Raw genomic sequence first — 27,720 nt, 5'->3', positions numbered from 1 at the left:
CTTCAAATCTGTGCAGCCGGATTCTTTGTCAGGAGATCATTATACTTTGCTTTAGGCTGGTGGTTCGAGAGAATTATGGATGACAGGACTGATTGAAACTGATTTATTTCTCAAGTGTTTGAGATTCCTTCATCCCTACCCACTAATGTCTATTCAGGAAGGGCTTGTCTTTACCAAAGACAGAAAAATAAAAGAAAATATACAGGCCACCATCTAAAGTGGGCCTGGTTTAAGAAAATCTCCTATGTGAAATCTCAGATTTGGAAAACAAATTGGTGGCTGATGATTTGCCTTACAAAAGACTGATTCACTTAACAAAAGAGTTTACTCAAAGGTTCCTTTAAGAAGTTAGCCCCCTGATGCATTTAATGATATTATTGGATTAAAAAAAAAAAAAAGCCATCCCGACCATTCAAGGACACTGCACTGTAAATACGTGAATGCATTGTATTGTGTTGTAAGAGTGGGAATAAAGGAGTCAGGACTCTTTGACAAATGGACCATTTTGGCCCAGAGTAACACAAGGGTGGGGGGGTGGGGGGGCACCAGCAGAGCAAGTTTTCTTGGCCTAAAATCCAGGCGGCTTTCTGGGGAGGCTTTGGGAGTTTGTGATTTATTTAAGACCAGCTAAGCCCAAGGCCTGCAATGTGTCCATTTTGAGAACTTATGGTCAAAGTTGTACCTCTGCTCATGCTGACCCCCCATCACCTGCCCTCATCATAAAGGCTCTCAGGTGTGAGTTCAACTCCGTCCTGCGATGGTAGAAAAATATATCTATTGCCAAAAAGTGGATTCTCTCTGGTGATGAAGAATGATCCTTATTTATGTCTGCATAGGTACATTCTGGGGCCCATAAAGGTTTAATTGTCCCTCTAACTAGTTTTTTTTTTAAAACCCACAAAGAGGCTGCCAGCTTTCCCCAGAGTTTAAAACCAACTGAATGCGGTTCTGTGGAAACTGCTTTAAGTGTGGAACTCGCGCCGTGTCCTGGGGCACAAGGCGTGATTGTTTTGGGGAGTCGAAAGATGCAGCTCTTAGGAGGACTTTTAAAGTCAGTTTTTGTGGCTTTGGGCTGCTGCTGACCCTGGCTTGCTCTGCAGAGAGAGAGAGAGAGAGAGAGAGAGAGAGAAAGAGAGAGAGACTCTCTCATCAGGAGCCTGTTTCTGTAAGTTACTCCCAGGGTGCCACTGCCCTCTACTGCCACCATCCGGTTCAGGGGGGGACCTCCCCGTCACAGGACCCTAAACATTCCTCTTCTCTCAGATGTTGTCTTTGAAGATTTAAAAGACTCACAGGACAGGGAAGAGATGGAAAGAGAGGAAACATGTCTCTGAGACAAAAAAGAGAAGGATGGACACTGGTAACTGAAACTGGGTCCAGACACAGACACAGTGTGCCTGACTTCTTGAGTGTGTGTAGGGCGGGGGGGGGGGGGGGGGGGGGGGGGCGGAGGGAGGAGGAGCAGGGGCTCATTCTGCTCCTCCACGCTGCCACACCTGTTCATGCCTGTTTGCTCATTCTGCATCTACTACGTTCCAGGCACGGTGGTAAATGAAGTGCATGCAGTCCCTGCTCTCAGGAAGCTTATGGTCTCATGGTGGAGTTAGACATTTGGTGAAGTTAATTTTGCTAACAAACATATAATTATATACTGTGGTGAAGGCTATGAAGAAAATGTATGAGAGAAGCTAATGAGGTTCATAGAAGTTTCTCTGAAGAAGTTAGACCTGACAATCTAGACCTGAAGAATGAGGGAGTGAGTGAAGTATGAGGGGGATAGGGGAAGGGGAAGGATACCAGATGGAAGGGACAGCATGTGCAAAGACCCTGAGGCAGGAAGGACCGAGGAACTCTTGAATATTGCTGATAGAGTGAGATGTGGCTAAAGAGGTAGGATGTTCAATGCAGCTGCCAGAATCTTCTTTATCCTCTCTTCGAGGCTGCTTTCCTTAAAAGACTTGTAATGGTTTCTTCATCCATCACACTTCACTTTGAGCTTCAAAGGGCTATGTCCAGATTGCCCCCAGATTACCTAAACCTTTCTCACCCTCCTCTTGGGCTCTATGAGGAAAACACGTTTATCAAGAGACTAAAGCAAATAGTTTTGACATGTGGTTCTGTACCATAAGGGAGGCTATAATGAAGTCAGCCCTGGTTTACATGACTCCAAATGGTTTCATTTAAATGTCCCACCCTGTATTTAGGCGTCCCTACCACTTTAGTTGACTGTTTATCTTCCAGTATAGTCTACTGTACTTGCAGTCTTGGCCTCTATTTAATTCCATCTCTTACTTTTTCCATTCCATGGCCTGTCATTTACATTTTTCTTTAGGAAATGCAAATATTTATTTACAGTATTAATTTTTACTCTTGCTTAGCACTATATATTATAAACGCTGTGATATGAGTTCTAGTCCTGAATTTTCCATAAACTGGTGGTGACCTTAGCCAAGTCATTCAACCTCACTGAGCCCAAGTTGCTTTGTAAAATGAGGTGTTTTTCATTTCTGTTATTTTGTTTTGTCTTACAAAGCTAGCAGATCCATATTCAGGATTCCTCTTAAATTCTGTGGTTCTGTCCCTCTTACAGTCATCCAGGAGTATTTCTCTTACGTTTTTGTCTTTGTCAACCCCTCTTTCAGAATGTCTTTGTGGGTAGGACCAACTTTCTGTATAATTGCTTTTGTGTGGTGACACACCCAGAGTAGTATTTAGCAAATGAAAACAGATCATGGTGTTGGGCTTGGGTTAAAGCTCACATATGGGGGAAGTGGTTGAGAAGCAGGAACATTCTAGCTGCAGGCCCGAGATTCCTTAAATTGCTTCTCAGTCTGGGGTGTATGAACCCACAGGGGTATACAGAGGTGTGCCAGGGTGTATAGGAAGCCTTTCCTTCTGGAACAAGAATTCTACTCCAAGATTTAAGGAGAGAAAAGTGACTCTAGTATTAAGACAAATAGGGAAATATTGTAAATAGAAAATAAAAGTTATATGATAGCTTAATATAAAAAGGGAACCTGGGGGGTGGTCACATGGGCACTGCAATGTGAGAGGAAATGGGGCTTTTACTTCTGTCCTTGGGTTGCTTGTGTCATGCATCTTTTGAAATATGTACACTTTAATAGAGTAAAGGTGCTAAGTCACTCGAGAAGGGCATTCCTGATAAATAGTGGACAAATGTGGAAAATCCAGTAACATCCATCAGGAGAGTTTAAAGAGGGTCCTGAGGTTATACAGTCTTGCTTGGTATCATGGCTGAAGGCTGAGTCTGAACTGATCCAAACATCTGGAAAATCTCTCACCCTTTCTCTGACCTCCAGGATCACTTGTCTGTACCCCCAGCTCGGATACTTACCATACCATTTTATGTTAGTTATATTTTCTTGTTTATACGGCTTCTCAGCTAGAATCAGAGAGGTAAGGCGAATTAAGAAAAAGTATGTGATTGACAGTCAAGCCCTCACTTGCCATGTGACTTTTGGTTACTACCTGAAATCTCTCTGATTCCCAGTTTGCTCATCTATTAAATGGTGCAAAATAACATCCACCTTGCCTACCGAACAGGTAGGATTGTGTGGAGAGCATATGGATTTGCGATGTAAAAGCATTTTGTAAATCATTAAACACAAATCAGTTATTATTAACTAAGACCCCAAAGGGAAGGTGGGTATATCTCTCACATCATCTTTCTATTCCCCTCAACTTTTAACTTTGCCTAGTTGGTTCTGATAACTATTAGTGATAAAGATCATGAAATGCTGTCCCCAGGCTGACCCTGGGAAAACTCCTAATTCTTTCTCTCCTACCTCCATCCTTTACTCCTTTTCTGGCTTCAGTCCCCACCCCCACCCCCAGGTGCTGCCACTCTGCTGTTTCTTCCTACTGCCCCGTCCAGAGAATTTGGGTATTAAGAAGACATTTAAAGAGGCTGTGTAATATATATGCATGAACTGCCGGAGGTAATTTCAGGCATCAGCAGGGAAAGTTTTATGGCAATGCCATTTTTGTGGGCAAATGAACTGGTGTCATTCTGGAAACTTTCTCCCAGAAATAAAAATGCCCAAAAAGAAATCTGGATTTTTCTCTTTTTTTTTTAAGAGACCCAACCTAAATATTTCCTTATGTACTAATGAAGAACCATATTTTCATTGAACTCTTTACTGAAGTTGGACAATTCCTCTCCCTTTTGAGTTTGGAGTGAAGGCCAACCTGTTTCATATTTGACATCTCTGAGGGAAATGCCAGGAAAGGTTGAGGAGGGGGTAATGGGCTGATTTAGCATGTACTGGTTTAAGAACTCCTCAGCTAAACAGTAACTTTACTAGGCCATTCCCTTCATATCTGCCTTGGCCTCAGAGAAGAGTGGGCTTTCTTAACCAGAAATGTTTTCAGGGGCACCTGGCTGGCTCAGTCAGTAGAGCATGCAACTCTTGATCTCAGGGGTTATGGGTTCAAGCCCTATTTCGGTGTAGAGATAAGAACGAGAGAGAGAACTGTTCTTGGGCCTTTTCATAATTTTCCCCTTCAAAATGCATGAATTGTGCAAGAAAAATCCACATTCCACACTAACAAATCAAGGGTTATAATAATTTGATTTCTTACAGGCAATACTTTCATCTTATGTTTTATTACTTTAAATCAAGCTTTTGTTGTAAGAAACAAAGTCATTTAATAAAAAGGGGTAGGGGTGTACGGAGTGGATGCTTTCTTTTCATTTTTTTCCCTCAAAGTGCAGGGATTGGAGGGGAGGGTGGTCGTTTCAGGCCCTCACATCACTCCAGGGGCAACAGGGCAGACCCGTAACCAACGGACTTGGAGCCAGGAGCGAGGGCCAGCCCTCCAGGTCCAGGATGAGCCCAGGCCAAGAATTCAGTGGAAGAGCCTACACTGCTGCCCAGCTCCCATGCCTCCACGGACCTGGACCTCAATAGACCTGGCCGGGAGTCTCGGTTTCCACACCTGTAGAATGGTAGCATGGCCTTGCTCTCTCAAAAAGAAACCGCCCTCCTGGGTGTGGTTCTGTTTCTCGGGCTATGAGAGCAGGCAGAAGAGAAACAAAGCACAGTGCCCCTCCCTCCCTAAGCAGTTCCAGGTGATCTTTTTCGTAGGGAGCCAGAGATGCCAGACAGAGACCAGCCCCAGCGACCACGCAGGGTCTGATGGGCTTCGTGCCCACGACGACCCAGCACGAGCCTGACCGCCTCGGCCCCAGCAAGGCGGGCGGCGGGCGGCCGACTGCGGGGTGGGCACGTGATCCCGCCCGTTGCCCCAGGAGACTGGGGGCGCTTTGTTCTCAAATCCCCGAGTCTCCCACCGAGCGCCCCCGGCGTGGCGGGCGGGGGTGCGCGAGGGGTTCGACCAGTTGCTTCCGCGTCTCCGTCCTGCCCCTCCCGGCTGCCCGCCCCCCCGCCGCAGTGGTACAGCCCGGGCCCAGAGGCTGCGCGGCCGCAGCCCTGACCCCAGACCAGACGGCGCGTTGCCGGGGAGGAGGTGAGCGACGGGAGCCGGATCACCGAGAGCTCCCCCTGCTGCCGGAGCCTGAGAGGGCCTGCGGCGGGCGACCCGGACGAGGAGGGCCGCCCGCATCTCGGCCTGCTGCCTCCTCGTTGCGCGTCCAGAGCCCGACTTCTGGCTCCCCGCACCGCTCTTCTAGGCTCCTTTGTCCCGTCTGTCCCCCGAGAGGCCCCGAAGGTGCCCACCCTACTCTTTTGGTCTGTCCGGGTCGGGCGCGACGGGCCAGGCTTCAGCTCCCTGGTCGGCAATTGGAGAGTCCCCTTCCCCGACGCCAACGGCGCGTCATCTCTCCCAGTCCAGATTCCATCCGCAACATGCCGGACGTCGAGGAGAAAGTGCCTCTGAAGGACCCAGGCGATGCAGAGTGCAGGTCCTGCAAGCTCGAAGCCTCAGCACCGACCGGGGAAAACGAGAGCGGCCCCGAGGACCACCCTCCCTGTAGGTCCCGCCCTGCCGGCCTTTCGCCGCTAGGCCGGCGCCCAGTGTGGGGCCGGCGGAGAGGAAGGGCCCACGATCCTCCTGTCGTCCTCCCGTCCCTCTTGCTTTGGGCCCCCTTCGCCTGGCCTCCCACCACCCAGTCTCTGCCCACTGGCCCTAGGCCCCCTATGACCCAAAGGTCTTCAAAGAGTTGTTGTTCCAGGAAAAAGAAGTGAGCCAGGTGTGATTACTTCAATCTGACAAGATTTGACGCCGTGTTCGTTCACAGCCGTTGTCGTTGTAGTTTGAATTTGTAAGTGGAAAATGGCGGACCCTTGGAGTAGCTTTAAAGGACCCAAGTGATCCCGGATGGGAATTGTGTTCTTTTGGCGCTTCGTTGACTCAAGAGGTTACTACTGCTTTGGGCTCCTGTGCTTGAGCTCTGTACTATAGATGTACTCTTATGTTCCTATTGGGTCACAAGGGCTCTCCCACACTTCGGTAGGTCCAGCCTCACTAGGATGCATCCTGTATTTCTCTTATGATAATCTCTAGAGAATTTAAATAGGCATCAATCCGAAGACCTGTCCACATGCAAGAGTTTAACCTGAGTTAAATTCTTGAAGATTGAAAAGGGAAAAATTAGTTGAACGCCCTGCTACTAAGTTGAATTACACTTGTTTCTCCTATAGCCACACGGGGGCGCTGCTGGCTAACAGAATGGGCCCAAAGTGGCAAATTGGGTGCGGTGGAATTTATTTAGCTATGAATCTGATATGGGGGTGGAAGCCAGTATTTTGTAAATACAGTGTAAACAAGTTTTTCAGGTGGCTGGATTTTAAAAATCTGCATTAGTTGATTTTACCTCTCATTTCTCTCTCGGCCCGCCCCTTTCCTGAGTTTTACAGCTGTTGGAGTTGCACAGCGCCACCAAACTCGTGAGCAACAGAACAATCTTGTCAAAGTGTGTTAATGAACTTTGACTTGTAGTTGGAAAGTGTTTCTCTGTGTGATCTTTCAGTCCTTCAGTAAGCTGCTGTAGCTCACTCTCCCTTTGAAGGTGTTCTCTTCTCATTTTGCATTAGTGAATTAGGGGATGGTCCATTTACATATTTGACTGTGTTTTGCCATTTTGGCTGACCCTAAGGACTTCAGAGGGGCTGCAGAAATAAAGGGAACTTCCAACCCTGCATGTAAGGTTCACTTCATCTTTATGTTTACCTAAGCAAGGGCTCAGTGGCTTTTTGGTAAATTTGCGATCACCTTTTTACCCATAAATTTTTTATTTAATTTTGAATTTTGAGATATTTCAACTTTGTTGAAAAGTAAACAGAAAGCGCAGTCAATGTCCACATTGTCAACATTCTGCCACATTGCTCTCTCTCTCATATATATTTATGTATTTTTTTCTTTTTTGCTGAATATATATATATATATACACACACACACATTCTGCCACATTGCTCTCTATATATACATTCTGCCACATTGCTCTCTCTCTCTCATATATATGTATGTATTTTTTTCCTTTCTTGCTGAGAATTGGAATAATGACTACCTCTAAAAACTTCATCATGTATTTCCTAAGAATAAAGGCATCCTATGTAACCCTTTTTCTACAATAACTATCTTTCCTTTTTTCCTTTTTTTTTTTTTTTTCAATAGACTCCTGGCCCTGAGATCAAGAGTCGTGTGCTCTACCCACTGAGCCAACCAGGCGCCCCTCCTTTTTACATTTTGAATCTTCTTCCTTATGGAAAACCGGATCATTTACAAAAGTATAGTGACTAGTATCCTGAACCATATTTACTCATCACCCAGCTTCAACAAAGATCAACTAACTCACGGCCAATCCTAGTTCATTTATTTATATCTGCTCCACATCTTGGAATCCGAGACTTTGCTGGAAACAAATTATGAAGTGATGTTGAAAGAGAATGGGAAAATACGACTTAGCTGTGTGCAGCTTCGTTTCACATACAAGTGATCATTATAACTCTCATGCCTGTTATGTGAGAATGTTGTCAGCTGGGTCTGTGCTAAGACTTTAGAGCAGTGGTTCCCAACAGCTAGTGCTGGTTCGTGACAAAATTCCTAGCAATATTTAGTGAAAGAAAATAAAGATGTTGTAATGAGTTTTTTCCTAAAGCTAAATTGATTCAGTGTAAAGGACTACTCTTTATTCTGACAATATTCCCGTTCTGGTTTTTTGTTCTTATGTTTTTTGTTTTTTTTTGTTTGTTGTTTTTGTTTTTTTAGAGGTTATTCTGTTATGAAATGATGGCTTGGTGGTGGTAGAGTGGATTTTTTATTTGCTTAGTTGCTGGTCTCACTGTCCATACTTGGCAAAACAAAAGTTGTCCGCTGCTCAAAAGTCTTTTTTGGAAATGTGATTAGTCTGTGCAATCCTAACATCTGGGAGCTACTGCTTTATGAGACCAAATGACATTGGTGCAACTCAGTACCATCTATATGGAGATGTTAACTCTCATCAGAGGCTGGAAGAGGAGAGTAGACTCAGTCCCCTTAGATAAATGTTTATTTTTGCAAATCACAAATCATTGTTTCTTTGCTGCTTTCATAATCATTTGGCTTGTTTGTTATTTGTAAAGTAGCTTCTTTGTCCTCCCTTACCCCCACGCTGGACTATTCCGCGAGGCACTGAGGCCTAGGACAGTTGGCTACAACATGCCGGACTACAGGCACAGGGCCTGGAGTTCAGGAAACAGAAATGACTAGAATGGTTGAATGAAGTTTGTGTAAGATCAAGTTGATGAATCTAAATTTGGGGCCTACCCAGAGTGAATCTCTGAATAAAATAGAAATTTAGGCTTGTGTCCACCATAAGTTTTTGTTTTTTTTTTTAATTGAGGTAGAGTTGATGCATGAAACGTGGGTTTCAGATGTACACCATAAATTCTTTGTATCACAGGTCCAATAGACACAGTTGACAACGTTTCTAAGCTAAACAACAATACTGGAATGAATCGTGATTTCCACATGGAAGAAAAGGTTTTACCTCCAAGCAGGTACCGATTTTCTGATTTTCCCATTTTATTCATCCTGCCATAGGTTTTAGCACTAATGGCTTCTGACCAGACTTGAAGCATTTTTATTTAATAATACAGTCAGTGCTTTCTCAATAAAACTGGAGAAAATACAGTGTCTGAATATAAACCTTAAGAGGTCTCAACAATTTAAACAGAAGAGTAATTATTAGTATTAGAGAGTCAAGAAGCAAATGTTATTTAGTGAATCAACCAAAGTAATTACTATTGGAATGTTGATTTTGGGACCCCCCACTAATAATAAAATATCAATAGAGTGGATTTCAGATCTTCTTTGATGGGTGTGGAGGAAGCAGCCCGTGCTGCTGGCTGTGCTGTAGGCTGGCTATTGTGGCCATCAAATGATCCCAAAGCTTGGTAGCTAAAACCATGTTCGTGATCTCACAGTTTGTGTGGGTCAGAAATATGGGCGTGGTTTAACCTTGGGCCTCAGGCTCAAGGTCTCTCTCTCATGACGTTGCGGTCAGTGTGTTGACTGCTGGCCAGAGCCCCCCTCAGTTTCTTGCCACGTGGCAGCTGGCTTCCCTCTGAGTGAGAGAATAAGGGTGTGAGAGATGGTGCCCACGACAGAACCCACAGTCTTTTGTTGCCTCATCTCAGAAGTGCCTCCTGTTGCCTCTGCTGCGTTCTGTTTGCTAGAAGGTGGGTGCTGAGCCCAGCCCACCCTCCGGACATGAGATGACACCAGTGTGAATGCCAGGAATCCTACATCTTTGGGGTCATCCTCCCGGCTGCCTACCTTATAGCTCCTTTCAGTTACTCTCTTAAGCGACCGCAGATTAAACAGGCACAGATAAAATACTAGTTTTCTCATAGTGGCATTTTCAATTGTCTTTTTGGCCGGCTCATAAATCAGTTTATTTTAGGAATCGGGATCAGAACTCTGTTGATAAATAATGCTCCCCCACCTCCATCAAGCTTCACTTTGATTGTTAGTTATATTGGCAGTGTAATAAATAAGAACCATCTGGTAAGTGTGAATTAAGTGGCTCTGCTGGTTTATTGGCAGTTGAATGGGTAAAGTCGGTGTCAGATTTTAAAACAGTTCTAATTTCCCACCAATGGATACGTGAGGGCAGCTGTGATTAGTCAGCTTCCTTAACTGGTTTTGTTATGTGGCAGCTTCAGGGAATCTGTGACTAAAGGGCGATTCTCTGTCATAGGCTGTTCCCCTCCCTCCTCTCTGTGCTCTGATTTGCCCTTGCCTGGTACCAGTGGGGGTCCATGCCAAGCACAGCTTCTATGGGAACAGGTTTTCACCAAAATCCACATTTCCTAGCATCTCTCTCACTGCTTAGATGTGTTTGTTGCTTGAAGGGGAGGAGAAAAGATTGAAACTGGGAGTGAAGGTCTGCCAAAGGGGCAGTAGTGAGACAGTTGGGGGGAGGGTGGATAGAAGCGATGCCAGAGGGAGAAATGAAACAGGGGAAATACTATGATTCAGAGCTGAGTTTTCACGTAAGGTAACACCAAATTCATATCAGGAAAAAGGTTGAAATAACAGTTAGAGGTCACTCATTATTGGCAATTGGCTTCCCTTGTGCATAGGATGGTGTTCGTGACAAATGCACATTCCGAAGGGAAATCCCATGTTTGGGCATTCATTCAATAGGTGTTATATTGAGTCCTTATGTGGTAGGCAAAAATGGGGAGTGCTGGAGATAGAGATATCATTATCGATAAATAGGGTACTGTCATTGCTGTTAGGAAGCTTTTGTAGGAGCGACAGTTGAATAACAGTAAAGACTGGTAAATTCACTCATAGTTGTGTATATAGAGTTTCATGAGAGTCCTCAGTTGCTTAAGGAGGGTCAGAGAAGATTGGCCCACAGAGGAAGACTTGAGTTGCTTATGAAGATTTGAGCTGAGTCTTAGAAGTGGAATAGATACTTTCCAGATGGTCTAGGTGTGAAAGAATGCTCCTGGCCGAGGAAACTATGTCAGAGGCAAGAATGTAGTATGTTCTTTACAAGTACCTTGGTGTGGTTGAGCACAACATACTATGAGATAAGAGGAGATAAAGTGGAAAAGGGGAAGGGAGACAGAGCAATATCCAGATGGGTCCAGGTAGTGGTTTACGTTGCTGATGAGGGGAAGCCCCTAGAGGACTTTAAATGAGCATGGCATCGTGATCAGAACTGAATTTTAGGAGTCTTTTATTTTATTTTATTTTATTTTATTTTATTTTATTTTGTTTTATTTTTGAGAGAGAGTGCATACATGCATATTGGGACGGGGCAGAGTGAGAGAGAGAGAATCTTAAGCAAGCTCCTTGCCCAGAGCAGAGCCCAGCGTGGGCTCCATCTGACGACTGTGAGATAATGACCTGAACTGAACTCAAGAGTCTGATGCTTAACTGACTGGGCCACCCAGGCGCCCCAAGAAGTCCTTGATTTTACAATGAATTGGTGGAGAACAGATTGACAAGGGACAAGACTGAAGGCAGGGGGACCAGTGAATAGGCTACTGCAGTCGTCTGGGTGAGAGGTGCTGGGAGGAAGGAATGGATTTCAGACACATTTAAGATGCACAGTTTATGGAACTTGGAGATGGATTGGTTAAGTAGGATGAGGAGAAAAAGAGTTGAGAACAATTCTAATGCACCTTAGACCATTGGACAGATTATAGTTGGTTACCTCTGATGATTGGGAATGGTGTGTCGGGAGAGGAACTTTGACTTTTTGTTCTTTTTCATCTTTGTATTGCTGAATTTTTGGTTTACAAGAAGCATGCATGACTACTGTATTTTTCGGGGGGGGGGTGATGTTTAATTCAAGAAAACCAGTAGTTACTTGGCAATGACTAGGTACAGCCTCAGACTTTTCAAATGGTTCCTTTTCTTATGAGTCTAACTCTATAGATTTAGAGACATCATTTAAATAAACTTTCAGAGGAAAATTAATTCCTGTCATTCTTTTTTTAAATTAATAAACATTAAAAATTTTTAATGTCTATTTATTTGTAATAGAGAGGGGGAGAGTATGAGTGGGGAAGGGGCAGAGAGGGAGACACAGAATCCGAAGCAGGCTTCAGGCTCTGAGCTGTCAGCGCAGAGCCCGATGTGGGGCTTGAACTCAAGAACCATATCATGACCTAAGCTGAAGTTGGATGCTTAACCAACTGAGCCACCCAGGTGCCCCAACACATTTTGTTAAAGTAGTTTTGTTTTCCAGAAAAATGATTGGAAAGTACAAAGTTCCCACATAGCCCCCCTTCTGCCCCATTGTTTATATCTTGTAATAGGTCACTTATGACAATTGGTGATCTAGTATTAATACGTTGTTATTAACTCAAGTCCATAGTTTACATTAGGGTTCATTTTTGTATTATATATTCTATGGGTTTTGAAAAGTGTGTAATGTCATGAATTCACCATTTTTGTATCATACAGAGTGATTTCACTGACCTCAAAATCCCCTGTGCTCTACTTGTTCGCCCTTTAGTCCCTGCTCCACGAATCCTTGGCAACCACTGATCCTCTTACTGTCTCTGTTGGTTTCCAGAATGTCCTATAATTGGAATCATACAATATGTAGCCTTTTCAGATTGGCTTCTTTCATTATGTAATATGCATTTAAGATTCTTCCATGTCGGGGCGCCTGGGTGGCTCAGTCAGTTGAGCATCTGGCTTTCGCTCAGATCATGATCTCACAGTTCGTGGGTTCGAGCCCTGCGTCGGGCTCTGTGCGGACAGCTCAGAGCCTGAGGCCTGCTTCGGATTCTGTTTCCCTCGCTCTCTGCCCCTCCCCCGCTCACGCTCTGTCTCTTTCCCTCAAAAATGAATAAATGTTAAAAAAAAAAAATGTAAGATTCTCCCGTGTCTTTTTGGGGCTTGGTAGCTTATTTCTCTGTAATGCTGAATAAAATCCCGTTGTCCAGTTGTACCACAGTCTGTCCACTCAGCTACAAAAGGACATCTTGGTTGCTTCCAGGTTTTGGCAATTACGAATCAAGCTGCTGTAAACCTCCCTGTGCAAGTGTTTGTGTGGACGTAAGTTTTCAACTCATTTGCTTAAATATGGAAGAGCACAGTTACTGACAGGAGTATGTTTAATTTTGTAGGAAACTGCCAAACCATCTTTTAGAGTGGCTGTACCATTTTGCACCAGGAATGCATGAGAGTTCTTAGAGTTGCTTAACATCCTCACCGGCATTTGGTAGTGTCAGCATTTGGGATTTGGGGCATTCTCATCGATGTGTATTGTTATGTCATTGTTTAATTTGCAGTTCCCTGATGAAATGATGTTGAGTATGCTCATTTTTCATATGCTCATTTGCCATCTGCATGACAACTTTGGTGAACAGACTTGAGTGTCTGTTCAGATCTTTCCCTGTCTTAAAACTGGGTTGTTCTCTTCTTGTTGGGTTTTAAGAGTTCTTTGTCTATTTTGGATACTAGTTCTTTGTCAATATGTGTTTTGCAAAGATTGTGCTTTGTGTTTTCATTCCCTTAACAGCGTATCTCACAGAGCACAAGTTTTCCAACTTGCCAATTTTTTTCTTTCATGGATCTTGCTTTTGGTGTTTTATCTAAAAGGTTATTGCCAGGGGTGCCTGGGTGGCTCCGTTGGTTAAGCATTTTACTCTGGCTCAGGTCATGATCTTGCAGTTCACAAGTTCGAGCCCCACGTTGGGCTCTGTGCTGACAGCTTGGAGTCTAGAGCCTGCTTCAGATTCTATGTTTCCGTCTCTCTCTGCCCTTCCCCTACTTGTGCTCTGTCTCTCTCGCTCTCTCAAAAAGAATAAACATTAAAAAAATAAAAACAAAAATAAAAAATATAAAAGGTCATTGCCAAACCCACAATCCACCTAGATTTTCTCCTGTGTTATCTTCTGTGTTATCTACATTTTACATGTAGGCCTGTGATCCATTTGTGGAAGGTACCAGGTCTGTGTCTAGACACATTGTTTTTGCATGTGGCTGTCCAGTTGTTCCAGTGCCACATTCTGAAAAGACTGTTCTTTCTAAATGGAGTTGCCTTTGCTTCTGTTTTTTTGTTGTTGTTGTTTTTTAAGGGAAAGAAATGATGGATCTTTCTGGCCCTCATGACTGGCTACCTGGTAGTACCAGTGAGATTGGGAATATAGGAGGAACAGGTTTGGAGGGAAGATAGCAAGTTCATGGGGCGCCTGGGTGGCTCAGTCGGTTAAACGTCCGACTTTGGCTCAGGTCACAATCTCGCAGTCCATGAGTTCGAGCCCTGCATTGGGCTCTGTGCTGACAGCTTAGAACGTGGAGCCTGCCTCAGATTCTGTGTCTCCCTCTCTCTCTGCCCCTCCCCCATTCATGCTCTGTCTCTCTCTGTCTCAAAAATAAATAAACGTTAAAAAAATTAAAAAAAAAATAGCAAATTCAGTTTTGGATCTGTTGATTTGGAAATACGTATATTCGAGTATTATCAAAGAAGGAGAATCCTGTTTTTCATTTTAGGACTGTAAGAAAATAAAAGATCATTTAGTTTATCGCTGTATGTATACACAAATGGAAACTAAGTCACGTATTATCTAGGTTAGATGCAATGTCAGTGCTAAAGCTGGCCTGACATGTCTTCAGGATTCTTCGTGTTGCAGGGCGGGGAGGGCTGCTTGGAATCATGAAGAGCCCTTCTGAGAGCTTTTACTGATGCCCTTGATGACATCCAAGTCTGGCCCCAGCTTGTCAACTTTGCTACAGTCTAAACACAGTTTCTGGCCTTTCCCTGCCAGTACAATCGTCTTTTGTCCTATCAAATGCTGTTTGTTTGGGGCTTAGGAGATAATGACCTTATAACAGTTTTTGGGTAGAGAAAGTAATTTGCTCATTTAACCCTCTTACAGTTTGGAAGGCAAGGTCAAGGAGACAATGCATAATGCCTTTTGGGACCATCTTAAAGAACAATTGTCAGCTACTCCCCCAGACTTCAGTTGTGCTCTTGAACTTCTGAAAGAAATTAAAGAGGTGAGTGACAGACTTTCCATTTGTAAATGTGAATGTCCTAGACATCTCCAAGGTCATTGGAATGTCAGTGGCTAGCAGATCCTAACTGAACATGGCCCATGAGTCAGTCTAACCAGTAGATGGAAATCACACAGTTTCAACGAGGGAGTTTTTTATTTACTTATTTATTTTTTTGAGAGAGAGAGAGGGCACAAGTGAGCAAGAGGCAGAGAGGGAGAGAGAGAAGCGGGGCTCAACCAAAGTGGGACTTCTGTTCACCTGAAGCAGGGCTTGAACTCACAAACTGTAAGATCATGACCTGAGCTGAAGTCAGATGCTTAACTGACTGAGCCAACCAGGCACCCTCAACGAGGAAGTTTTAAAATAAAAATTATTATGGGGCACCTGGGTGGCTCAGTTGCTTAAGCATCCAACTCTTGATCTCAACTCAGGTCTTGATCTCAGGGTTGTGAGTTCAAGCCCCGTGTTGGGCTCCACACTGGCATGAAGCCTACTTAAAAATAATTATTATAACATGGAATTGGAGAAACAAGATCTTTGAACTAGTGAGAAGCAAAGAAAACTAAAGTATACTAAGATATCAGATCTAAGGAGAATATATTATGCTCCTATGGCTGTGCCAGGGGAGGCTACCAGCCTGTGGGCTGCTGACCACTGGGCACTGCAGGACCTGGGTGCTGCAGCAGGAGCCTGGCCCTGGACAGGTAGACACTTGCTCTGCAGGAACTGAGCCCCGGAGAAGCCACTCAGGCTGTGGGAGCCAGCTACTGGCAAAGCCACACACACGCACACACGCACACACGCACACACGCACACTGCATAATGCCAAGTGAGGATTCCAGAACCAGGAAGGGAAGCTCTCGCCTTTTGCAGTGTCTTTCTAGTATGTGGTGGGCACATCCTAAGGTGTCCCCCAGTGATCCACGCCTCTGTATAATCCCCTCTCCTTGAGTGGACGAGATCTGTAGCTTGCCTGTAACCAGTAGAATATGCAAGGATGATGGGATGTCTGTCCTAGAAATGCATTTCACTATGAAAGACCCCATCTTAGCAGACTGGAGAAAGTCTCTTGCAGCCTTGAAGAAGCAAACAGGTGTGTTGTAAACTGCCCATGGAGAGGGACTCATGGCAAGGAAATGCAGGTGGCCTCTAGGATCTAAGGACAACATCCGTCTAACAGCCAGTAAGAAGCTGGGGCCCTCAAGTCTGCAGGTGGAAGGAGACGAATTCCTCCAGCAATTGGAATGAGCCTGGTGACAGCTTCCTCTCCAGCGCAGCTTCCAAATGGTCATGTAGGCCAGACAACACCTTGACCGCAGCCTCGTGAGACTCTGGACGAAGGACCCAGCTAAACTGTGCCTGGGCTCCTGATCCACAGAAATTGTGAGATAAGAAATGTGTGTGCTGTTTTAAGCTTCTAAATTTATGCGAATTGGTTAAGCAGCGCAGAAAACTAATAGTGCCCTCTACAGATGAGGCTTAACATTGTGCCACCTGGTAAAGGAAAAATATTTAAGGGACTTACTCATTTTCTCAGAGCAGAGAAAAAAATGATGGACTTGGAACTGAGAGACAATAAATTGACAAATGTTACATTCCATTCCTGTGGCCTCTCAGCTTCCACATGCACCCTTCCACACACGTTGCAATTCCTGAAAAGAACTCTGTTTCTACCTATTAAGATACAGCTGTCTTACAAGTTCTCCTTCTTTCCATAAAATGAGACTCACATTCCCAACAGTTACTGTAACCATTGCTATCTGTATTGCTCCTCAAATCCAGCCACAGTCCTTCTGAATATTCCGTTACCTAAAGTCCAAATTGTAAGGTTAACTTTCAGTAACCGATCTGTAAGATAACGGAAGGAGAGAGAAGAACATGGTTAGCATATACAAATAAACCCATACTTGTAACAGGCAAAGAGAAAATCTATAGTTTTTGTTTCTGTAGTTGGTCACAAGGCTATTGTTGACCTATGGCTTCCTGCTAGTGTTGATTCCATATTTCTCTTGTCCACAGCCAGAGCCTCAGCGGTTGGGTTACTTTACATGCTAGAGTGACCCAAACCTTCATCGCCAAAGAGACTGAGTCCTTAAAGCAATTTACTGTTGTTTGTATGCTGTGGTTTTCTGTTAACCTTTATTATTAGGTGTGGAAGTACCAAGAGGAACCTCAGAGAATCTTCTTGCCCTCATTGTGTAGCACCAACCTGGTTTCCTCTCCACAGCCAGGTCATTTGCTCTAGCCAGTAGAAGAACTCCTTTTTTCAGCCTATTGGTTCAGTGGTCTGAGGAGCTCAGAATAACCAGGTGCAGCCACATCTTCTGATCGCTGGAACCAATGCCAACTGAGCATCAGCAGAGCCTAAAGTTAGCAGGTTGGGAAACAAAAATTCTCCAAGTAGGTTATTAGGTATGATAGTAAGAGAAACCAGTCCTGCCTCCACTCCCTGATTCCTAGGACCATGTTTTCTGGCTTTGGGAAACTATACCATATGATGGTCTTTGATCCAAAGACTGTATTGCATCTTATCAGACAGAACCTCTTCCTTTCAGGGTTTTGTTCCTCAACTCATGCTGTAATCGAGTCAATAAGCCATTCCAGTTTTCAGTTAAGGCCTGTTGATTCAAGGGGGAGGTGGGTATGAACCCAGTGCTGCACTTCCTTTGCTAGAAGATGCATCCTTGATCAGATGGGGCAGGACAGTGGATAAGACATTCTATGAGTACACAGATGTTGGTGCTGATAGAAGCATTCACACCCATATCCAGAATATGTGTCTGTTCCAGTGAGGATGAATCTGTCCTCTCCTCGGTGGAAGAGGTCCAGAGAAATCATCTGCCACCAGGTGAGGTGGTTGGTTGATCCTCACTGGGGAGTGGCGCCTTATTAGGGGCTTTGTATTTTTAAGGATTTTTAAAATTGTAAACATATGTAACAAAATTTTTACCATTTTAATTTTTTTTCTTTTTTTTTTTAAGTAGGCTCCATGTCCAACCTGGGGCTTAAATTCATGACCCTGAGATCAAGAGTTGCATGTTTTATGGACTGAGCCAGCCAGGCATCCCGCTGTCTTAATTATTTCTAAGTGTCACAATTCAGTGGCATCACGTACATTCCCAATGTTGGGCGACCATCATCCCATCCATTTCCAGAACGTTCTTATCTTCCCAAGCAGAAACTGTGCCCATTAATAGTAACTCTTCATTACCTCCTTCCTGCAGAGTCTGGTATCCTCTATTTTACTTTCTGTCTCTGTGTGTTGACTACGCTAGGTACCTCATACAAAGAGAATCGTATGATATTTGTCCGTTTGTATGTGGCAGATTTCGCTGTAGTGTAATATTTTCAAGGTTCATCCATGTGGTAAGCAAGTGTCAAAGTTTCATTCCTTTTTATGGCCAAATAAAATTCCATTGTATAGATACACTACCTTTTGTTCATCCATTCATCTGTTGATGGACATTTGTGTTGTTTTCACATTTTTGCTATTGCGAGTTGTACTGATTTGAACATTCATAGACAAGTTTTTGTTTGAACACCTATATTCTGCTCTCTTGGGTACATACCCAGGGGTGGCCTTGCTGAATCATCTGGTAACTCTGTTTGAGAAACCACTAAACTACTTTCAATGGTGGCTATACCATTTTACATTCCCACCGGCAAGGCATGAGAGTTCCAGTTTTTCCACATTTTCCCCAGCTCTTCATTTCTTTTGTCATTATAGACATCTTGGTGGACATGAAGTAGGATCTCACTGGGGTTTTGATCTGTACTTCCCTGGTGGCTAGTGGTGTTAAGCATCTTTTCCTGTGCTTGTTGCCCATGTTCTGTGTCATCTTTGGAGAAATGTTGATTCAAGTCCTTTGTCCATTTTTAAATTGGGTGGGTTGTTTGTTGTTGTTATAAGAGGTCTTTACATATTCTGGATAGTAGCCCCTTGTTAGGTAAATCTTTTGCAAATACAGTCTCCCATTCTGTGGGTAGTTTTTTCACTTTCTTGATAATGTCCTTTGCACAGAAGTTTTAATTTTGGTGAAGTCCAATTTATCTGGCTTGTTCCTTTTGCCTTTGGTGTCATATCTTGCCAAATCCAGGATTATGAAGATTTATCCCTTTATTTCCTTCTAAGAATTTTAGGATTTTAGCTCTTCTGTTTATGTCTTTGATCCATTTTGAGTTGTTTTTATAAGATGTGAGGTAAGGGTCCAACTTCATTATTTTATGTGTAGCTTGCCAGTTTCCCCAGCACCATTTGTTGAAAAGACTGTCCTTTTCCTAGTGAATGGTCTTGGCATTGTTTTAAAAAATCATTTGGCCATATATCCAGGTTTTATTTCTGGACTCTGTTCTATTATTTTGCTCCATAAATCTGTCCTATCCCAGTATATGCTTGGTCTCCTATGGCCCATTTCATCTGATGATCGATTGCTGTGGTGCAGGCCTAATCATATGGTTAGGTAGGTCAGACAACACATGGTTCTTCCTGGGAAGCACAGGCCACCTGGCCACCGAGTGTCTTATGGTGAGGTGTTTACTTCTGCAAAAGCCCAGAGGCAAGCCAAAAACTGTTTCTCAAAAGGCAAATAGCGATTTGCAGAAGAGGACATAGACTCGCTCTAAAACTCTAGAGGTCTGTGCTGCGATGCTCTTACTGGTGCCTGCCAGAGGCTGTGTAACAGCATCCTTAACCTGCCATGGACACTTTAAGTATCACTGAACCTGTAGGATCACGTGGCCCAAACGGTACTGCAGCTTGTATGACAGCCTGGACTTGGCTGCTGTAGGGGCTACTCTCACTCTGGTTCCCGCTTGAAACTGGAAACCTTATGAGTGACCTTAGATGAGTGTTGCAGGAGCAAATTCACTTGTGATATACGTTGCCTCGAAAACCCAGAAAGGCCTGCAAGTGTTACGCCTCTTTTTTCACGGTGGGTGGTTTGAGGTACCACGACTTGTCCTTCACCTTGGAGGGGTTAGCTAGACAATGTGCAGACCACCGAAGCTCTAGCAACTTTGCTGGGGTGGCAGGCTGCTGACATTTTCTGGGGATTATCTGCCATCCTGTAGTTTGGACGTCTTCCTGAGGCATCTAAAGTCCTTGCTGCTTCCTGCGCCACAGATCCAACGGGTCTGTGGCCTTTTGAGTTCACACGTCACCTGTGCTACCAGTTTGGTATCTGTTAGGGTGCAATCAGAAGAAAGGACCCAGAAAGTAATGTGAACCAAGAGAAACCACAGTACCGCAGGAACATGCTGTGGAGGCGCCCGCCAGAGCCAAGAAGGCAGGCCTCTTCCTCCTTCAGGACCTCTCCGGCTCCCTCTGCGAACAAGACTTGCCATTATGCTAGCCGGCAAAGTAAAAATACTTCAAGGGCCTGGCTCTGTTTTCCCAAAGTAGGCCCTGGAGGGTACACTTGGCACTGAGAATCTCCAGCCGGTAACTGGCATAGTTTACCATTTACATGTTTTTTGGGTTTTTTTAGTGTTTACTTTTGAGAAAGAGACAGTGTGCGCGGGGGAGGGGCAGAGAGAGGGGGACAGAAGATCAGAGGCAGACTCCACACTGACAGCAGAGAGCCCCAGGTGGGGCTCGAACTCACGAACTGTGAGATCATGACTTGAGGCAACATCGGATGCTCAACCATCTGAGCCACCCAGGTGCCCTGACCATTTGGTTAGTGTGGACAGACTTGTATTTAAGACGAGTCCGAACAGGTGGGAAACGTGGTACCACACAGTACTCCTCTCAGTTACACAGGTATGCGTTGAATCTCACCCTCACCCCCACCATGTTCTCTATGTTACAGAGGTACAGGGATGAACAGAGTCTCTTTTCACAGGGAACTTACATTTTGGAGTTAATAGGCTATTTCCAGTGCCCCTTAACTGTTCCTTGGCCTATTTCTTCCTCGCCCTTTGAAGTAAAATAATCTAAAAAATGTCTGCTTTTTATTTTTTATTTTAATATGAAATTTATTGTCAAATTGGTTTCCATACAACACCCAGTGCTCATCCCAACAGATGCCCTCCTCAATGCCCATCGCCCACTTTCCCCTCCCTCCCACCCCCCATCAACCCTCAGTTTCTTCTCAGTTTTCAAGAGTCTCTTATGATTTGCCTCCTTCCTTCTCTATAACTTTTTTCCCCCTTCCCCTCCCCCATGGTCGTCTGTTAAGTTTCTCGGGATCCACATAAGAGTGAAAACATATGGTATCTGTCTTTCTCTGTATGGCTTATTTCACTTAGCATAACACTCTCCAGTTCCATCCACGTTGCTACAAAAGGCCAGATTTCATTCTTTCTCATTGCCAAGTAGTATGCCATTGTATATATAAACCACATCTTCTTTATCCATTCATCAGTTGATGGACATTTAGGCTCTTTCCATAATTTGGCTATTGTTGAAAGTGCTGCTATAAACATTGGGGTACAAGTGCCCCTATGCATCAGCACTCCTGTATCCCTTGGGTAAATTCCTAGCAGTGCTATTGCCGGGTCATAGGGTAGATCTATTTTTAATTTTTTTGAGGAACCTCCGCCCTGTTTTCCAGAGCGGCTGCACCTGTTTGCGTTCCCACCAACAGTGCAAGAGGGTTCCTGTTTCTCCACATTCTTGCCAGCATCTATAGTCTCCTGATTTGTTCATTTTAGGAGTGTCAGCATTTTAAAATTAAGAGTACCTCATCACTGTGTGATGTGTATATTTTATATTTGTTGTTCTTTGTGTTTCTTTTTACCACACTCCTTGATTTTACTTGTCTCTTTATCTCATTCTGCCTAGAAAACGATGCACTGTTGCTATATCGATCCCCTAAAGCCTTGAACTCTTATCGGCCTCTCAACAAAGATAAATAATGTTCTCTAGGAAATTTAGGGACCCCACTTCTTGGTCCCCAAAAGACAGGCTGACGTCCTTGACTGAAGGGGTTGTCCATTAGGGAAGGTTCGGGGCTTTGCACAGAAAGTGACTCCCTTTGATTTCTTTCCTGGGCAGATCTTGCTCTCACTGCTATTACCACGCCAGAACCGCCTAAGAAGTGACATTGAAGAAGCACTGGACACGGAGCTCCTCAAGCAGAAGGCAGAACATGGAGCTCTGGATGTCCCGCATCTCTCTAAGCATATTCTCGACACGATGACTTTGCTGTGTGCGCCAGTTCGAGATGAAGCAGTGCAGAAACTAGAGAACATTACAGACCCTGTTTGGTTACTGAGGTGTGAAACTTGACTGCCGTCCCTTGAAACCTGCCTCAGTCCCTGGGCCAGGAAAGTGGGGTCAGACACTAGATTATAGCCCCTGTCTTGGCTGGCTCTTCCCTACTGAAGACCAGACTAATTCCTCTCTTTTCTCTTTGCTCGCCTATTAGCTATTTCCCCGCCCCAAATGGCCTTAGGTTGGTTGGGCCTCCCATATAACATCCTATCATGAAACATTATATAGAGTATGTGTTCAAACATCTTTTCCTCAGGCTTTCACAGTGTGAGGGGACAGGGATGGGAGGTTATTCCTGTATAATAGCTAAAGAAAGCAAGACCCAGACAATTAAGGAAAAAAAAGAGAGAGGAGTGATTGGCCTAGAAATGACTTCAGAAATAGCATCACCTATAATCCCATTTCCCAGAAAGATTCATTAGCATGCTGGTATATTCCCCTTTGCTGAATCTACCTTTTATTTATTATTATTTTTTAAATTTATTTTGAGAGAGATAGAGACAGCACGAGTCAGGGAGGGGTAGAGAGAGAGAGAGAGAGAGAGAGAATCCCAAGCAGGCTCTGCACTGCCAGCACAGAGCCTGATGCAAGGGCTCGAACCCATGAAGCCATGAGATCATTACCTGAGCCGAAGTCAGATGCTTAACCAACTGAGCCACCCAAGTGTCCCTGACTCTACCTTTTAAAACAGACAACAGAATGATCATGTGGAGAGAGAGCTAGCCTGGAGGCTTCAAGGTCCAGAGACTTACCAGTTCCTCACTCCGCCATTCACTTACTCTGGGCCTCGGGTCGTGAGTCCCCTCATCACAATGTTATCTTCTGTAAACTTAGGAGGTGGGACTAAGTTAGTTTTAGAGCTTCTAACTCTGGAATACAGTGATTTAATGACATTTTCGGTAGGCTCCCCTCTCACTAGATTTCTTTTCGGAGTATATTTTATTTTCTATGTCAGGGGGATCTTCCAGGTCTTGGGCCTGATGAAAATGGACATGGTGAACTACACTATCCAGAGCCTTCAACCCCACCTGCAGGAACATTCCATCCAGCATGAACGGGCTACGTTCCAGGAACTCCTCAGTAAGCAGCCAAGTATGTAAATAACTCGAGGGCAGGAGTGGAAAGATATGATCTTGGGTCTGACTGCTATGATGTTAGAGAGTATTTTGCCTCTTGGGAGCAGAAAATTTCTTCCTCAGGTAGCGGGAGGGAGAAGGAAGAGTTGTCTGAGACAGACACCCTCCACCCCTGCTGCCACCAAAGCTCTGATTTGTTGACCAGGAGCATATCTTGAAGAGAACCTTAGTCTTGGAGCTTTAGGGATGCGGATGCCGAACACATTTCCCCACTTCCCCACTCTCTTCCTATCACAGGCCTCCTCAGTCACACCACCAAATGGCTGACCCAAGCAGTGGCAGACCTCACCACACCACTTCCAACTTGCCCTGACACTTCTGACTCCGCCAGTGTGGCCAGCTCCTCTCCGAGCGAGGCAGCCATCAGCCCTGAGCCCCTCAGCCCTACAATGGTGCTGTCCCAGGGTTTCCTGAACCTCCTTCTCTGGGACCCTGAAGATGAAGATTTCCCTGAGGTAGGTCTGTGGAGGGCATCACTGTGTTTTGTGTTCAGGACCCTCATCTCCTGACAGCCTGTTCTCCCTGCTCCCCCAGACCCTCCTGATGGATAGAACACAGCTGCAGGAGCTCGAGTCCCAGCTGAGCCAGCTAACCATCCTGGCCTCAGTTCTGCTGGTAGCCAGTAGTTTCTCTGGCAGCGTGTTGTTTGGCTCACCCCAGTTTGTGGATAAGCTGAAGCATATAACCAAAGACGTGATGGAGGAGTTTAAGTCCAGGTGAACTGCACAGATTTTTTTAGGGTAGATGGTAATTGTGGTACGAGAACATGGACAGGTCGTGAATGATGCTGACAGTTCTACCACAGACCACAAAGATTGGGACCATCCACAAAGACTGTTGATGTCTTTCCATAATGGTCTTGAGACTTGTGACAGAGAAAAAGAAAGCTTTCTTCCAAAAAGGGTAGTGTGGAGGATAGTTTACTACGTAATGATTCATTATCTTGTTTGCTACAAAGCAGTCATTGTCTCGCTGAGTGGATGCCAGTGAGCTGGGCTTAGGTATATCCAGGAGTGTTGATTGAACATCCACTGTGTGCAGGGGTCACACCAGACGACAAAAAGGAATCAGAAGGCCAGGTCTGTCACTGTAATTGGTGATAGTAGGACATGTGACCACAGAAAATGTCCAAGAAAGGGTTAAAATTGTATATACACATACATAAATAAACTCCATACGGCTTAAGAATTCTGAGTGGATACCAAACTCACGTCCAGAGTTGACTTTATAGTTTATCTTGTTTCCTAAGAAGCAGAACATGGTATCAGAGAGAATAGTTGGCATCTGGAGCATAGTAGTGAAGATGCTGAGCCTACCCACTGGGCCCTGCTGCTACCAGGGACTGGGGTGAGGGCAGGAGGATATCTGGGGGTTTCCCTCCAGTGGGCCCAGCTCCTAGTGTGGGGCTTCCCTGGCTCTGGGTCTATGCCAGGGCCATCTGCTGGATACCAGCTTACTCTTCTTCATGGTGTAGGCCTGAGGAGGCTATGCAGACTGTGAGTGAACAGGTGTCTCAGGAAATCCATCAAAGCCTCAAGAACATGGGCCTTGCTGCTCTGAGCAGTGAAAACACAGTGTCTCTGATAGGACAGCTCCAGAACATTGCCAAGAAGGAGAACTGTGTCCGCAGTGTCATTGGTAAGTATGCCTGTGGGGATGGTGAGAATGTTCTGGTGAGAAGTAGATCCCATCCCTGGAAGTCAGTTACTAAACCATTTAACAATAAAAAGCATGACCATTGGGTGAGTCACTGTTTAGGCTTTAGTTTTTTCAAAATGCTGGGTTGAGAATATATTCCTTTTAGTTTAAAGACTGATTCTTGTTCTAAGGAAGATTTGCATCCAGGAATTCATGACTTCTGAGTATGGCATGCTGCCCAACCAACCTGGTTAGGTCATCCCTGGCCTGGGTCATTTCCTGACTGTAGTCCAAGACATGTGACATCTACCCCCCACGTCCCAGCAATAACAAATTGATGCTGAATTAGCCAGAGGACATTTTCCCATAGCAAGGACTTATCCCTGTTGGAATGGAGGGCATGAACTTGACCTTGCTCTTAACCTCAGCCATCCGAAGGATTGGTCTAAGATCCTCGTGATAAATACTCACTAGGATCTACGATAGATGCTTAGGTAATCTTTTGAATAGTCTAAAATTTACTAGCCCACTAGTTTGTGATCTTTGCTATGTCCTTGGGAGCCAGATAGCAGCCCCCTTCCCAAACAAAACAAATTTCCTTATCTCTGGGTGAGTGGGTCGGCTAGTAAATATCTCAGTTAACTCGGAGCGTGAGTGAGTAGAGTTGCAGGGGTAATGTTGTCCCCTGAAAGTTGTTTGCCTTTTCCCTACTCACTGTCGTCTCCTGCTCACAGATCAGCGGATCCATTTGTTTCTCAAATGCTGTTTGGTCCTTGGTGTTCAGCGATCTCTGTTAGATCTCCCTGGAGGCCTTACCGTCATTGAAGCAGAACTGGCAGAATTGGGCCAAAAGTTTGTCAGCCTAACGCACCGCAATCAGAAGGTGTTTGGCCCGTACTACACGGAGATCCTAAAAACCCTCATCCCTCCCGCTCAGGCACTGGAAACAGAAGTGGAGTCTCTCTGATAGCACCAGCTCAAAGCCCTGGCGCCTTGGACCCAGGAGAGCTTCTTATCACTCTCCTGGGGTGACATCACCACTGACCATCAGAGCAGGAAGCCCTCCTCCCCTCCTGCAGCCAGTACACCCAGGGCTGTAGTGATCAGCATGTAAATACCAGCTGGCCCAAACTCATTCATTAATAAACTTCTGAACCACAAGCAAACCTCTGCTCTCCTGTGCTTCAAGCTGTGGCTGAGCCCTGTGCTCTGGGCCCCCAACTAGCCGAGACGCCAAAAGACCCCCAGCTTTTCCTCTGCTGGCCAGGGGCTCCCTTCAGCATGCAGAGCTGAGAAGCCAAGACACTCGGGTGCTAGCATTATTTCTCTAAGGGTAAAGCATTTCTCTGAGGGCTCTGAGAATCTGTAGGATTATCCAAAATGTGACTATAACGGCTTCTCTGGAAGTCAGAAATTTTTGTCCAGTTCAGCTCAGGATTGGGTGCGGTTGAAATAGGTTACTAGAAACCTCATTTCTAGTACCAAATTCCCCTGAAGATTTCAAATGATGCAACAAGAAATCAAGAAATAGGAAGAGTCTATTGCAGGTCTGCAACAGGGTGAAACTGAGTCTGCATGGAGATGATATTGGCTGCTAGCAAGCATTCTGTTGAGACAGGTTTCAGAGTTCGTGGGATTTCTCTGTCTGGAATATCTAGAGTTTATTGTTGATCCTGTTCTCCAGCTGCGTGAGTTTCCTGTTCCCTCATCTCTAATCTCTAAGCTTAGACACCCCATTCTTACGGAGGTGACATGGGCATTTAGAGGTGGTACAGCGTCCATTCTTCCTACTTCCTGTCTGGGATTGTAATGGGCAGGTGCGTTGTGAGCTCCTGTTGGCATCACCAATGAGGGAGGTTCTGGGAAGGGCCTGGGCTTGTCCCCTGGCATCATAGAGCACCACCATTCTCAGGCTGGCTGCACCAGAGCAGTCCTAACCTAGTAGAGCGAAATGAGGAAAATGTTCCATTTAGATTGGCCCTTTTCAAATAATGGAGAAGAGGGGCACCTAGGTGGCTCAGTCAGTAGAGTGTCCGACTTTGGCTCAGGTCATGATCTCAGGGTCCGTGAGTTCGAGCCCTGCGTCGGGCTCTGTGCTGACAGCTCGGAGCCTGGAGCCTGCTTCAGATTGTGTCTCCTTCTCTCTCTAGCCCTCTCCTGTTTGTGCTCTGTCTCTCTCTGTCTTTCAAAAATGAATACATGTTAGAAATATATATAAAATAAAATAAAATAATGGAGAAGAGAAAATGAAAATTCACTTATGTGCTCTCCAGGTAATGTGAAGAGAAAGGGTGAGAACGTTTCAGGAACGGAGTGAGCTGCCGACAACACATGGAATCTAGGACCAACAACAGAAGGGGGATTTGCGCTCCGTTAACCCAGGGCTTCTTCCTCATTGACTTCCTTTTTAGACAGAGAGCCTAGATGGGTGACACAGCTGGGGCAACAGTGCAGCCGTGACCAGAAGCGCTGGAGGGCCTGGATAGACATCCTCAGGATGGGGAAGCCCTGCAAAAGGGTATGTTTAATAAACAGTGAAACTTGCCTAGATGAATTTCTCTGATTTGCAAGGATTAATTTGAATTTCTTAAAAATCCACATTTTGGAAGCCTCATTATCTTAGAGGCAGAAGTGTTCTGAAGGGACACCCGTGAGAAGGTCTGGTCGGTGGATGCAGACACTAAGCCGACAATAGAACCTTGCTTTATACTTCATAATTAAAATCTGGAATGATCGATTTCTTAGAAATTTTGAGTTGATTTTCCTGTGCTTCCACATAGAGGAGAAAGGGAT

The 27,720-nt window shown here is 44.9% G+C and overlaps 1 protein-coding gene across 3 annotated transcripts; it reads left to right on the top strand.

The window, feature by feature from the left end:
• Positions 1-1,436: 1,436 nt before the first annotated feature.
• TCP11 (t-complex 11) lies at positions 1,437-25,894 on the top strand. Of its 3 annotated transcripts, XM_030314550.1 has the most exons (10): positions 1,437-1,446; positions 5,815-5,952; positions 8,849-8,960; positions 14,817-14,937; positions 21,935-22,155; positions 23,109-23,245; positions 23,527-23,744; positions 23,824-24,005; positions 24,764-24,927; positions 25,662-25,894. In XM_030314550.1, the coding sequence occupies exons 2-10, from the start codon at positions 5,829-5,831 to the stop codon at positions 25,892-25,894; spliced, it is 1,512 nt and encodes a 503-aa protein (XP_030170410.1). In that variant the 5' UTR covers positions 1,437-1,446; positions 5,815-5,828. The 3 variants fall into 3 exon arrangements, with proteins under 3 accessions (XP_030170410.1, XP_030170409.1, XP_032449200.1); XM_030314549.1 differs by lacking the exon at positions 1,437-1,446 and having other exon boundaries at positions 5,829-5,952; positions 8,864-8,960; XM_032593309.1 differs by lacking the exons at positions 1,437-1,446; positions 5,815-5,952; positions 8,849-8,960 and having other exon boundaries at positions 14,839-14,937; positions 21,965-22,155.
• Positions 25,895-27,720: the final 1,826 nt, after the last annotated feature.

Source organism: Lynx canadensis, chromosome B2 (assembly GCF_007474595.2).
Source record: "Lynx canadensis isolate LIC74 chromosome B2, mLynCan4.pri.v2, whole genome shotgun sequence".
In the NCBI taxonomy this organism is placed as follows: domain Eukaryota; kingdom Metazoa; phylum Chordata; class Mammalia; order Carnivora; family Felidae; genus Lynx; species Lynx canadensis.
This window is presented reverse-complemented; position numbering and strand designations above follow the sequence as displayed.

Coding starts and splice junctions, on each gene's coding strand:
- TCP11 (XM_030314550.1), top strand. CDS start 5,829: ATGCCGGACGTCGAGGAGAAAGTGCCTCTGAAGGACCCAGGCGATGCA. Junction 8,961..14,816: donor AAGGTTTTACCTCCAAGCAG/GTACCGATTTTC, acceptor ACCCTCTTACAG/TTTGGAAGGCAAGGTCAAGG. Junction 24,928..25,661: donor CTGTGTCCGCAGTGTCATTG/GTAAGTATGCCT, acceptor TCCTGCTCACAG/ATCAGCGGATCCATTTGTTT.